Here is a 14,074-nt window from a genome sequence, read left to right on the forward strand (position 1 = left end):
TTCTTTTCGGGACCTTTAATAGCCGACTATAATTGCTTAAATCCATTTATTTTTTAACTTTGACAATCATATCACATCTCCTTATTTTTATGTTGAAAATATAAATGTGGTTTGATAAAATGTTGTTTTCCCTAAATAAAAACATCTGTTTCGTTCGTTTGTCGGATGCTATACATGTAGTTGGGAATATTAAAAAGTTCCTGAATCGTGACATTGATATAAAAAAAAAATATGTTGAAGAATTTTGTGTTTTCTCTGTCTTTCAGATGACAAGTCCTCTCCCATCCTTGATAAAATTTAATTTTACTGGAGCTTTTTCTACCAGTAGCTACATGTATAGCTTGTAATAAACAGACATCTCATTTGTAATTATACCACATCTTCTATTTTAATATTATGTTTATTGACATATACGTGTCTTTTCTTGGGTCAGTGGTTAGCTACCACAATTCCACATTCGAATTCCTTGTTATACCAAAGTGTTGGGTATGTGTAGATACACCATAAGAGAGGCCAAATTTCACGATAAAGCTTTGCTTTAAAATTTAGTTCATCCTATGGTGTATCTACACATATAGCCAATCACTTTTTTATTTGGTAAATGACATGTGTCAAAGTTCTCAACTGATATCACAGGAAAGAAAATGTGTTACAATGTAGTTTCTTGCTTAAAGTGTGAGGCATCTAACATACACCACATGACCATTTTCAATCTTCTGGTAAACCAATCAGAGGGTCGATATGGAACTGTGGTGTATGTGTCGATTCCCTCACACTTTTTCAAACAAACTATGGTACATGTACATATCAAGTTACAATATCCCGATCCTGTGCTGAAAAATTCTTTGTTGTATTGTTCAAATATGTATTTATTATTTTTCTAAAATTGCTGGTGAATAATATATTAAGTAAAATTCAAATTTGCCAATTAACTTTCCAGAGAATCTTTTCGGTATATATAAATATTTATTTTGTACGAGGATTATTTTCATTTGTATTTAAGATTAGATTCTTAACATATTTTGTACTGTCCTTTTTTTTTTGTCTTGTATACTTATTTAGTGGTTGTTTGTTTATGTGTTACATATTTGTTTTTCGTTCATTTTTTGTACATAAAAAAGCCGTTAGTTTTCCGAAGTCGTTTTCCATTGTTATTTCGGGACATTTTAAAGATGACTATGCGGTATGGGCTTTATTCATTGTTGACGACCGTACGGTGACCTATAGTTGGTAATTTCTGTGTCATTTTGGTCTCTTGTTGAAAGTTGTCTATTTGGCAATCATACCACATCTTCTTTTTTATGTGTACTGTACACGTTTTGTTTTTGTCTCTGATATAGTCACCTTAAAAGGGTTCCTTAATAGAATCGTAATTGTCAAAATGACTGGTTTTGTGCTTATTTTCACTTCAAATACCATAGATGAACAAATAGGACAGCAATAAACAACCAATGCAATGTGTATGCAATGTATTTGATAAATTTGGCCAAGCAATTCTACAGGAAAGCTCCAAGTGATTTACAGGAAGGCTCCGAGTGATATTACAGTCAACTTGCGAGCGATTGTACAGTCAATAAAAATATCCGACATGGAGAAAATGAATATATTTGGATTTCTACTGGGACAATGGCTTTGAAACTTTCAGACAGGTAAGACTATATATCAGAAAAGGTACATGTGAAAATCCAGGTAGCAAACAATGATTTTTCGATGTTTATTTGACATTTTTGATCGCTGTTGTGTGACAATTTTGATCGTTTTACACGGAGCTCCATCATTCTAAGGAAAACGTTTTGATGCATATATCTTTCTTATTATTTTATTGGTTCATATTTACATAAAGAATGTTTTAGCTATCAAAACTTGAAGCAGAAACGTTATATAGGAACATAAGAGTTCGTCAAAGTTTCCATCAAGCAACTTGTTATTTTTCGAATGTCGGAGCACCGCTTGACAGTCTCCCGAATGACCAAAATATTAGAAAACCGTACAGTTCCGTTCCAACACTGTGATTGTGTAATGTTTAAATAATGTTCAATACACTGGTAACACCAACAACTAGGATAATAATCCCGTCACGTATGAATTGGGTAATATATAAATAATTTCAGAAAAGAAGATGGAAATGTGAAAGTTTACGTGAGGAAGGTGCAACAGGATACCGACAGCTTACATGGCTCGTCGGTGTGGAAGCTAAAACGTGGATCATTTCGTTCCAACAAGGTTTTTGAAATTTTGTTGAGGACTTAAATCATTTAACCATTTACGAATTGTTATAATTTAATGCAAAGAAGGTTTAAATAAATATAGGATAGATTGCTCACACCGAACAGCAAGCAATTAATTGCCCCAAACAATTACAAGTGTAAAACCATTCAAACAGGAAAAACAACGGTCTAATCTATACAAAAACGTGAAACTACATAAACAAATGACGAAATAAAATTGAGAATATAAAGTGGAATGTGTCAAAGAGACAAAAAACCCGACCATTGAACAGACAACAACAGAAGGTCACCAATAGGTCTTCAATTCAGCGAGAAATATCCACACCCGGAGGCGTCCTTCAGCTGGCCCCTAAACAAATATATATATACTAGTTCAGTGATAATGGACGTCATACTAAACTCCAAATTATACACATGAAACTAAAATTAAAAATAAAACAAGACTAACAAAGCCCAGAGGCTCCTGACTTGGGACAGGCGCAAAGTTGAAAACTTTCGTAAAAAAATATTCTCAATTTCTTTTTATCCATGTTAACTTCCACGAAATCTCCATCCTTACATGATTATTATGAATTGAACTGTAAAATACTTCTTGGTATCTTCCAAATGCCTTTATAAAGTCTGATGTATATATTATTATGACATTAACTGTTGTGCGCACCAGATTCACTGCAAACTTTTAAAGTTATGATTTACCAAACATTAGAATATGAACTCAAGTTTTGCGAAATTTTTTATCGGTACGATTGCGATTTTCGTCTAAGCAAACATGGTTTATCTATTAGTTGAAAATCAGGTTTTGAACTACTACAGAACTACAGTGGAGATCACTTCTAACCTCTTATTAAATCTGTCAGGAAAGCTGTTCTAGGACAGTACGTAGAACTGTCAGCCTGACATCTTTTAGTCAGTTCTAGCTAGAACAGTTCTAACCTAGAACTTATTTGGTCAGTTCTGTTCTACCTAGAACTAATTTGGACAGTTCTACCTAGAACTGATCCTGACAGTTCTAGCTAGAACTGACCAAATCTTTGGTCAGTTCTACTACTAGAACAGTTCTACAGTTAGAATTGATTTCTAATTCTACGGCTAGAATTGATTTTTATAAATTCTACGGCCAGAATTGATGCATAAATTATACGGCTAAATTTGATTTAAAAATTCTACGGCTAGAATTGATTTATAAGTTTTAAGAACTCTTTGCCTTAATATAAAGGCTTAGGTAAAATAGCGACTTAAATTATATAGAGTTTTGCTATTTTATTTCAAATTTGTAATCGGCAAGAGACTGTGACATGTTTAACCCCGCCATATTCTGCATGTGTGTATAAAAAAAATGTTGTATGATGATTGTAAATGAGACAACTTTTACTATCCACAAAAGACAAAAATAACACAGGCATTAACAACTATAGTTGATTGTACGGCCTTCAACAATGAGCAAAGCCCATACCGCATATTCAGCTTAAGGCCCCGATAAGATATCCCAGTCAGAAGCATGTAATTCAGTGATTTAATTTTTTTGATTTGTAACATAAATTATTTGTTTTTCTTTCGTTTATTTGTACATGAATTAAGCCTTTAGTATTATGGGGGTGGGGGGGGGGGGGGCATTATTATTTGAATTGTTTTACATTTGTTATTCTCGGAGTCAGGATGGCTCGTTATCACATAATAAAATTATCAGAGCTCATTAACCAAATGTTATATCTGTTTACGAGTAGTTTTCATACTTCGGACGACCTGTTTAACAATAATCTTTTGACCGCATCAATCTAAACTGACATTATTTGCTCTTTCTTTCTGCAAATCTATATAGCTGCACAGTACTTCAGTACGGACTGAAGTATATAAATAACTGCAATACTAGTATTGGAAATCAATGACAACAATTTGTTTTCCGCATCAATTGAGAGTGCCAGCATTTCCTATTTTTATTCAAAATATCGAATCAGAAACAAATACCAGTAGTTTTGATACCTCAGACTGACTCATGTAACAAAATTATTTGTCTGCATCAATCAAAACTGACCATATTTGACAGCATCAACCAAAACTGACCATTTTTGACCGCATCAACCAAAACTGAACATATTTGCTCTTTTTTATGTAACTTTTATAGTCGCATAGTAAATCTGTAATATTTTTATGTATAAGGATGGATTGTATAATCATGATAATATAAATGATAGAAATATTGGAACACAATGCTACCTAATTTTGTTTGCATCAATTTAGAGTGCCAGTATGTCCTCTTTTTATTCCAAATATTGCATCATAAACAAATATCAGTAGTTTTCATACCTTAGAATGACTGGTATAACAAATTATTTGTCTGCATCAACCAAAACTGACCATATTATTTTGCACTTTATTATGTACATGATGTCAATCTTAATAGCCGCAAAGTAAATCACTTATATTTTTATATCAGAATGGATTGTTTAATATAATTGAAAGCAATATTGGAAAACAAATTATGCCACATCAGGACCAACCAGACCAATGACAGGACCCACTAGCACAGTATCAAGACATAAATAAACTGAGAAAATGCTAAATTTTAATAAATTGAACGGGTTATTCACAAAATAATTTTGCCGTGTGGGTTTGGGTATAGAAAACGGACTCCATGAGTATTTGAGTTAAAAGGGTCACAGTTTTAGTGGTTTGTCTATGAACCTATAAGAAACAAAATTAAAAAATCTCAACTGTTTCCTTCCATTCTTTATGAGAAAAAAACGTCAAAAATCATAATTTTCATCTTTGTTTACATATTTTCGATGATCACCGACACTGGCCAGGACCGAATCACCAGCACATTACGTTTTCTCGCAGGACAACCTTATCAACTGTGAACATGTTAATAAAACAAATTAAAATACATGTACAACATTCCACAAAATTCATTTCAGACAATTTTGACCTCTGTATATTAGAATTGTAATATTACTGCCAATGAAACTACAGACCAAGGATTGTCGGTTTATATTCGATAAAATCCTGTTACAGATATTTTATTGTATATTTGTGTAGACAGCAAATTTTTTAAGACTGATGAATAGTGAAGTCTGGTCTGCAATATGCGCAGGGGGGGGGTGGGGTTGGGGGGGGGGGGGTGGTAACTTCAATATTTTTTTGGTAGGGGTGTGCCATTTTTGCCTAAAAAAACGGACCCATTTTAATATAACATTCACTGAAATTCAGTACCTATAGTTATATTAATATTTTAGGTAGAATGACCTATACTTAGATACAATATCTAAAATATGTCGTCAAAACGTTATTGAAGATCAAATCCGGAAACAAATTTCCGAGGGTTATTTGGGAACTTATTTGAAAGGTGAACTTTCAAATGATTTTTTTAATTTAATATAAAAATTGACCATTAATAATGTAAGATTCTCAATAGCAAATTTATATATAATATGTAGATCATACCCCAAATCAATATACAAATGCATTTTAATATAGGATGTCATTAAAAAGGAGGGTCATTCTTATATAAAATCTCGCAAAATTATGACCCATATTTTTGGCACATCCCCGTACACCCAATAATCGGAAGTCACCCCCCCCCCCCCCCCCCCCCCGATGACAATATGATACTCAGGTTGCTTGTCGAAAGAAGGTTAGGGGTCAATATAACAAAGAGATGTGATAGAATTGCAAATTGGACAACTATCCAACAGAGTCCAAATAAAACTGATTAAAGCAATTATATGTCCATGTACTGACTTCAATAGTAAAAAGAAATTGTCTTGGTTGTGTGGAACATATTGTCCTGATTTGGTCTATGTAGTTTCCAGGAGCAGTAATTTTGCTTGAATAAAATCCATGATAGATGTCTTACCAGTATTGAAGTGTGTTAAAAGACAACAGTTAACAATTGCATAGTCTTTTTGCAACCTTTCATTTTATTTTTGTAGTGCACCATCGGTGTCCAATTTTATTTCATTATGACGAATGTTACGTACTCTTACTCTCTTTGCATTAATTCATTGGTCAATTAGTTTTTCAACTGTTTTGATTAAACCGTAAATTGTCGATCATATTTCACAGATATCAAGTAAATATAATATGTCTACAACTCAAAATGGTTTTACAAAGTCAAGAATGTATATACTACTTATGTAAACGACAATTCAAAGGGATGAAGATCAAAGCCGATGGGTCAAAATGATTGAATTTAGATTGCTTCCTCTTTCTCGAAACGGCAAGTAACGTCAAGATTGGTCAGTTTTCGTTCGTTCGTAAGATGTCGAGAAACCTCTATTATACGCATGTTTCTTAAAAAAATGTTTTATACATGATTTTGAAACATGCGTTACACTTCACATATATTTTTCACTTGTAAAACCCACGAATAACACATGTTTTAACAGTTAGTTCACAGAACATGTATTTCTAATGCATTTCTCTTTTACTTACGTAAAACATACGTCAAACATGCGTGGCACTTTTCCTTATGGAACAGTTGTTAGATGAAATGTCGTATTAAATTTTGTTTTCAAAGAATCTTTTATTTCTAATAACCTGCAAGAACACATGTGTTTAATTTTTTTTCATAGCAATTATTCCATCGTTCTTGCGCTGTGCCGCTTTGCGTTGGCCGAAATTCTTACTAAAAAATCTTACGGGCAATGCATACGGGAACATATCTGCGAATTGTTGTCTAGGAAATCGGAACACCTCAATGATCTTCAACTTCGTACTTGTGTGGCTTTATAACTACTTTGAACTGAGCGTCACTGATGAGTCTTATATAGAAGGAACGCGCGTCTGCTGTATTACATTATAATCCTTGTACCTTTGATAACTAATAATGAAAATTTTGATAATACAACTCATATTGTTTTAAAAATTAGTTCACATTCACATCTTTAAGAGTAACACTCATTCAAATATATAAATAATTTGAAGTGAATAATGACTTCATGGAAATAGCCAGGATAAACGTAAAGGGCAAACATTTCCTTAAATTATTAGAAATTCAGTTTTATAGTAACATTAGAGTAATTAAACAAAACCACACGAACAAGTAGTTAAATTAAACATATAATATTGATGATATATATATATATGAATCTTTAATATTATAAACGGTACCAAGTTTACTGCACCAGATGCGCATTTATTTTAACAATTAATCTCCCTTCAGTGATGCTCGAGCTCAAAATATGTAAAATAAAATATATTCCGAAAACCTTATACAAACGTCGAAGACAGTCACGATCAACCGAGAGAAACTAAAGTAAAGCCAAAACTTCTCGAGGAAATCAGAGCTTTGCTTGGGGGAGATATATTTCCAAATGTGAATTGATTCTTTAAATTTTATGAAATGATACAATATCAGTAAGTAATGTCTTATAAGCCTGTGATACTTTCAGGCACTAACAGTCCACACAAGAGGACCCAGTGAAAATAATCATTTAAACGCTACCAGTATAAAAGGCACTAGATGCTTTTCGATTCTGGATTAAATAAATCAGAAAAAATGTAATACCCTTCTGTGTATATTCATCCTATAATACTGGCAACAACAAAAAAAAAACTGCAAATATTGCGTAAAATAATACTATCGACATACTTACCCAACATCGATAGGAAACTTATTAAATGAGATCTCAGCTCCGGAAGGAAATCGTAAATCCATGAGCATTCCTTCAAGTTGAAGATTACAACAGAGTGAAAGAATACAAAGGCCAACACGTCCTTTAACAGTAAGGCTTGCATATGGTTCAACTTCAGTAAAAACCGTCATGCTGAAAATCTTCACACCAACAATAACATTGACTCCCCAGTATGCACCACTATAAAACTCTAGAAAAATATAAAGCCAAGTTTATTCGGAAATTTATACAAGACTACACGTACTAAGCACCCCCTCTTATATTGAAATATCAGTGAAAAGGAAATATTTGTACACTATATCTAAAAGGCACATATATTGCAATTCATCACAGCTCAGCTGCTAACCGCATTATGGATCATTTCATTCCGAGTAATTCAAAAAGCGTAAAAGAGTCATTAGAGTTGTTACTTAATTCAATATCTTGAAAAATTAAACGGTATAGGTAAGCAAAGTTGGTGTTATCCATACCGAAAAAGAGGTCACACATTACAACTCATTATTATCCAGATGCCATCCAAAATCTAATCAGTAATACGTGGAAAAAGTTTGACAACATTTTGAAAAAAATTAAGACGCAGCAAAAAGGGAGTTTACATCAGAAACTTTGATTGATTTTGTTCAGTAGTAGTCAGATAATTTTGACAGAATATTTCGGGAAACAGATGGACAACCTGAATTAATGTAGTCTCGTTGTCATTCTGTTTAAAATTAACTAACGTTAATGGAGAATGTTTTTATGTGATACAGATGAATCTCCGCTTGTATACTAGTATTACGTAATTACTGGACATACACAACTCGAGAACGGTAAAGGTAACGCCACTCAAATTTCAACTTGACCTTGTTTTATGGTATTACTAATAAGCATAGTGTATAAGTTTCATACATTTAGTTCAGGCAAAAGTAATAAGAGACAGGAAACTAATATTTGGGACGTAGGTAAGGACCAACATACTAGAGTAAAACTTAATGCCCCTACGTCGCTGCGGGGGCATTTAAAGTGTGACAGATTTATCTGATGAAGGATCGGACAGAGAAAGAAATAACAAAAGGACAAGGGGAATGCAAAAAAGCAACGGCAATAAGAGTGGGGATAAACCAAATTTTTATTAAAATCGTGTGTTGTAGTGCGTACACCAATTCGAATTTAATATTACTAAAAACTAGAATAATATGTCCCGCAGATCTCAAAAGCTCACAAGTCACCCTGTGTGGTTGCAATATATTCTAAAGAATGAATGACCAAAAAAAATAAGTTGACACAACAAATTGAAAAATTATGTAACAGAAATGAGTAAGACGGAGAGTTTTTGTTAGAAACACAGACGCACAAACAGAAAGAAGGGAAACAGAAATCATAAGGTCAATACAATATGACCCACTCTTTTAGAGTTTAGGTAAAATGAATGTGAAAGAGGCTCCATGGACCATTTGTCTTACACTGCAAAATACAAATGTAATGTTGTTTGTTGTACCTTATTTCGCAATTCCATTTTCAATTCTATGTAAGAACGCATTTGAAGTCTGATTTTCATTTAAATAAGGGTAGATAAGGTTCATGTTCAAAACCAGATGCGGCTACGCATAGCCTACGAACGACACTTGGCTATTCATACCCGCTGACACTGCTTTTTTTTCATCATAAGTTTTCTATCTTTGGATATTTATCAGATGTTTATATTTATCATGTCTATACTTGTTTGTTAAAAAAGTAGTTTTGTAGAGATACACATTTTAGGTTGTAAGCATCTTCCTTTTTAAAGTTAATGATGCAGGTTTTACACTTTTAAATATGTTTCAATATGTTACTATGGCCTGGTTGAACCCTGTCCTAGGCCAAGCTATTTTCATCTGTATTATTGCAATTTATTACATTGGTTGAAAGAAATTACCGTGATTTCCCTGTGAAATTAAACCGTTAAGTTCACACGTTGTCGATAACGTCGGATCAAAACAAATTGTGAATGCGTAGGAAAATATATAGTTTATTACATTGTTTATTTTAATTTCATAAATAAAGTAATTTGTCAATGTAAAATAAATAATAACTAATCAAAGATTTAAGTCTTATTCAAATTAACTATCAACTACACCAACATTTTTGCTAGCGTCTATGTAAAATTTGATACCAACTACTAGTACGTCAAAAGTTTTGTCAGCGTCTTTGTAATGTTAACTTTTAACTACACCAACTGTTTTGTTTTATTACGTTTGATCTTTCCGGTTTATTGAACATAAGCTTCTACCTCGGATATCGGTCTTCTTGTTATACGTTTTTGTATAATATGAACAATTTTCTACCAGAAAAAGAGGTTGTGTTTTTCATATTAACCACAATACATATGAACATATCGACTAAATCGTAAAAGAGTAAATAAATATACAAGTCACTATTGTGTTACTGAATTGTATTAAAAAAATACTTACCCAAATGTATACGAAAGATTAGCCCGAACGGAAAAGGAAGGTTTACTGTGAAAAAAGTGACTTGCTTTCTAGGCAAAGAGAAATCTCCATCCAGACTAAAATCAAAGGATTTAAACTCATTTCCATCTCCATCTAGGATTTTTGAAATTAATTCTGACAGCTGCAAGTAAAATATGGAAAAAAATAGTAAAGGAGAAAGTCTACAAATATAAAATAATATTCTGGTAGAAAATATTTCACTTTTATCAGATTACAATAACGATGACGACTGGCAATACAGGTGACAGTTTTACTTTAAAGGAAATAAACCAGACATTGCATTACTTATGCATCCAATTTCATGTTTTTCGTATGACAGTATTTTTATTTATTTCGCTTAAAAAGTTATGTTATGATAATAATGCTATTTTTCCTCCGAGTCTAACGTTTTATAAATTTTGATTCAATTTATCGAATATCGAATATCAATTTTGTCAATGTCAATATTTACTTTGTCTAATGTTTTTTGCAAAATAAAGACATCAACTGTTCGCAATGTCTATTTTTCAAAAATGATCAGCAGGTCTCTTGTCACCATATAACATGTACAGCTCCTTTATATTAAACTATAAATAAGTTTTGATTCAGTTTAACCATTATTACCAAAGCTTTTGCTAAATCTCTAATTTCATTTGTAAGTTTCAAGACTTCTAATGGATCAACATTCTTCATCTCTAGCATACTTTCTAGGTCAGCAATAGTCATAGCTGCCAGTTTATTGCCCAGCAATTTGATACCATCATTAGTTAACCCTTTACCAACTGTAAATGGTTGATTTTTACGCCACCTCTGATCCCTGGTCCTGCCACTCAACATCCTTGTTATTGATTGATCTGCACATGGATGCAAATACAATATATATATATACAAAAAAAACATTTTTTCAATATTGTACAGTTACTTTGATCGAACAGAAAACATGTACACATCGTTAATAATATTAAAAAAGCATTTTTTTCAGTTATTGGCTTAATTTACCAGTGTTAGACAGCATTTCATTTAGTTCAAGATATGTTTGATATCATGGCATCTACGGAGTTGATAAAAATGACATTAAAAATTAATTGAATGGTTGGTGTTTTTGCAACTATCAGCACGATAGCGCTATTTCATGGCGGTCAGTTTTTATTGGTAGATGAAACCGGAGTGCTGGAGATAACGACCGAACTTGGACGGGGAAACTAACAATCCTACTCAGTTAATACTTAAATTTAGGGAACCTGTCACGTGCTTGACTCTAACTCACAACCTCTGTGTTACAATCTAGTGACACAGTATACGCAGTAGGTCGACTTCTTAGACCCTCGACCACCGATGGCATTAAAGCTGAAGATAATGCTATGGAATACTGCAACTGTGGTATTTGGTAAGTCAGACTGCATTGTCCAAATTTGCATTTATGAATACAGTTACTGACCATATATCACCTTGTTATGATATTGAATGAACGAATGAATGAATTTTACTTGCAAAAGCATAAAGAACATGCTATGGCAATACATAATATATACATAATGTGACAAAAGACTGGTAACAGCGAACAATACAATATTAATATTGACAATGTATGTCGTAGAGTTTATTCTTGACGTCAATAAATAATAAACATGTAGGTTCTTAGTTTTTTCTTTTTGTCGTCTTCTTGAAATTGAACATTAATGGGTCCCCCATCTAGTTTCTTTTGAATAATTCCTAAAAGTGAGGCATATAGCCAAAGGGATATTTAAATGATACGTAGAAAACAATGTTTAGAATGGCAGTAGAGTGAGAGAATTATTATTTATTGTCTTGAAATATTGATTGTTTTTTCAATCGACTCGAAAACGTCAACAAAGCCTCTCATACAAATTGTTTCTGAGCCGATTTTTTTTTTCATAATAAGACAATGTTAGTTATGTAAATATAGCCCTTTTCTCAATTCGTTTCTTTAATTGTAGTTTGTACTTTCTACAGCCGAGAACAGTATGAACTTGATGACCTGATGAGCCAAACTTGTTCAAGTTGCATACGAAAATAGCAATAAACAGATTATCCATGATATTTTAAAGGCTATGCAAACAAAGTACCAGATAGGTTTAATCTATTACTTTACTCTAATAGCAATACAGATATTTCATATATAAGTCTGAAGGTACAAACTTTTCAGGTTACGATTAGGTCGTCATTATCAACATTGAAAAACCAAAAAACCTACTATAGTTGAATTAAATTTTAACTTGAAGCATTATAGAGATCCTTACCATGTAAGTGAAACATATACAAAAAGAAGATGCCAAGAATAAACGCATTGTCGTTCTACGAATGAGAGTATCCCAAAAGTATATGAAAACATGAATTAGGTGTCTGACACATCAAATATAGCATAGTTGAAGAAAAACGAAATTGTGGACTGACGAAAGCACCATTGACATAGTGGAGGAACAGAGGTTTAAGATGAATGAAAAACATAGTAACCCATTTTAAAACTTTGTTATTAAGTATATAATTTTATTCTGGTATCACCTAAGTTGGACAAAGGTATACAGAAAAACACATTAGTTTACATATATCATTGCATATATGTACATTTGTTCAAGTGCCGTATGTCAATCGTGCTTTCTAAAATGAACTTAAACATAGCTTCTCAAATACTTATTGCCAACTTGCATTTGGTCAATCGTTTTTTTTAAAGATAAGTTCTTATTGCATTTTCCTCTAAATTAAAATAAAAGGAGCATAACCTCTCGTAAGTCGAAAACAAACTGACAATGCTACATGTATGACTAAAAGAGAAAATATAGCTACTGGCAATAACAGTACAAAAAACTAACAAAACCTTTTAAAAGATAATATATATAACAATTTCATACCCTACTGACAGATTGATTGATGTTTGGTTAAGGACGTTTTATCACAAACAAAAACTATACAGTGGCGATGTAATACAATAGCTGATTCTTACCTCCAATAACATGATTAAGATGGCCAGCTATACCAGCAAATGGAATCGTTGCAGGATTGTTCTTACCTAGGGCTTTAAATAAAGACCTAGGACCAGTCTTCTTGTCACTCTCAGGAATATGAGTCTCTCTAAAGTTTTGACTTCTCTTTTGATTCTATAATGTATAAAAGTATATTTTAAAACAAATCTTTCATTTTTTTGTGCATTTTGTTAGGCTAAAAAACGTTAAACTTTTCCCGCTATTTTTTTTACAAATTAAGTTCTCTTATTTACCGTAACCTTCTTTAAGTTATGCACTTCTAATTGACGGTATTAATTTTATATTTTATTTTTTTAATACTTCACCTGACTGCATTCTTTAGAACTTTGCAATTCATTATTTGCATGATAAGATAGAATCCTAAACCCTTATAACTAAAATCAATCTGAAAGTATGTCTTAATAATTTAAAAAGATTCTTTTATTTAAGCTGCACGTGGTTAGGAAAATACAGCAACAACTCAAACATGTCTTCAGAAAGAATTGAAGTAGACCTTTTTTTTCATTTAAGGATATCACGTAAATAGTTCAAGATTCAAATGATATGTCAGCATATTCTGATCTCGGTCTATGTCTACATATTGTCCAAACAATTATGGAACATATATTTATACCTAGCCAAAATTACTGTTTGTCAGTGTTTTCATATTTTGCATATATTATATGTTTAAGATCTGTACGTATTTACAAACTTGCATGGATGACTTTATTTACGATGATACACTATTTTCAAGCTATGTTAATGTTTAAATGTATGAATTTACT

At 32.3% G+C, this 14,074-nt stretch overlaps 2 protein-coding genes across 2 annotated transcripts in view; both read right to left on the bottom strand.

Annotated features, from left to right (window-relative positions):
• Positions 1–14,074, bottom strand: part of LOC134684582 (uncharacterized) — a 117,196-nt gene that overhangs the window by 102,624 nt on the left and 498 nt on the right. Inside the window, exons 2-5 of the mRNA XM_063543877.1 lie at positions 13,271–13,424; positions 10,933–11,162; positions 10,291–10,450; positions 7,823–8,051 (exon numbers count right to left, since the gene is read on the bottom strand). Coding sequence (XP_063399947.1) covers positions 7,823–8,051; positions 10,291–10,450; positions 10,933–11,162; positions 13,271–13,424 — 773 coding nt within the window. The remainder of the gene's footprint in view (positions 1–7,822; positions 8,052–10,290; positions 10,451–10,932; positions 11,163–13,270; positions 13,425–14,074) is intronic.
• Positions 13,320–14,074, bottom strand: part of LOC134685655 (uncharacterized) — a 58,630-nt gene continuing 57,875 nt past the window's right edge. Inside the window, exon 14 of the mRNA XM_063545608.1 lies at positions 13,320–13,424. The gene's annotated coding sequence lies outside the window, so the exon portion shown is untranslated. The remainder of the gene's footprint in view (positions 13,425–14,074) is intronic.

Source organism: Mytilus trossulus, chromosome 9, assembly GCF_036588685.1.
Source record: "Mytilus trossulus isolate FHL-02 chromosome 9, PNRI_Mtr1.1.1.hap1, whole genome shotgun sequence".
Classification (NCBI taxonomy): domain Eukaryota; kingdom Metazoa; phylum Mollusca; class Bivalvia; order Mytilida; family Mytilidae; genus Mytilus; species Mytilus trossulus.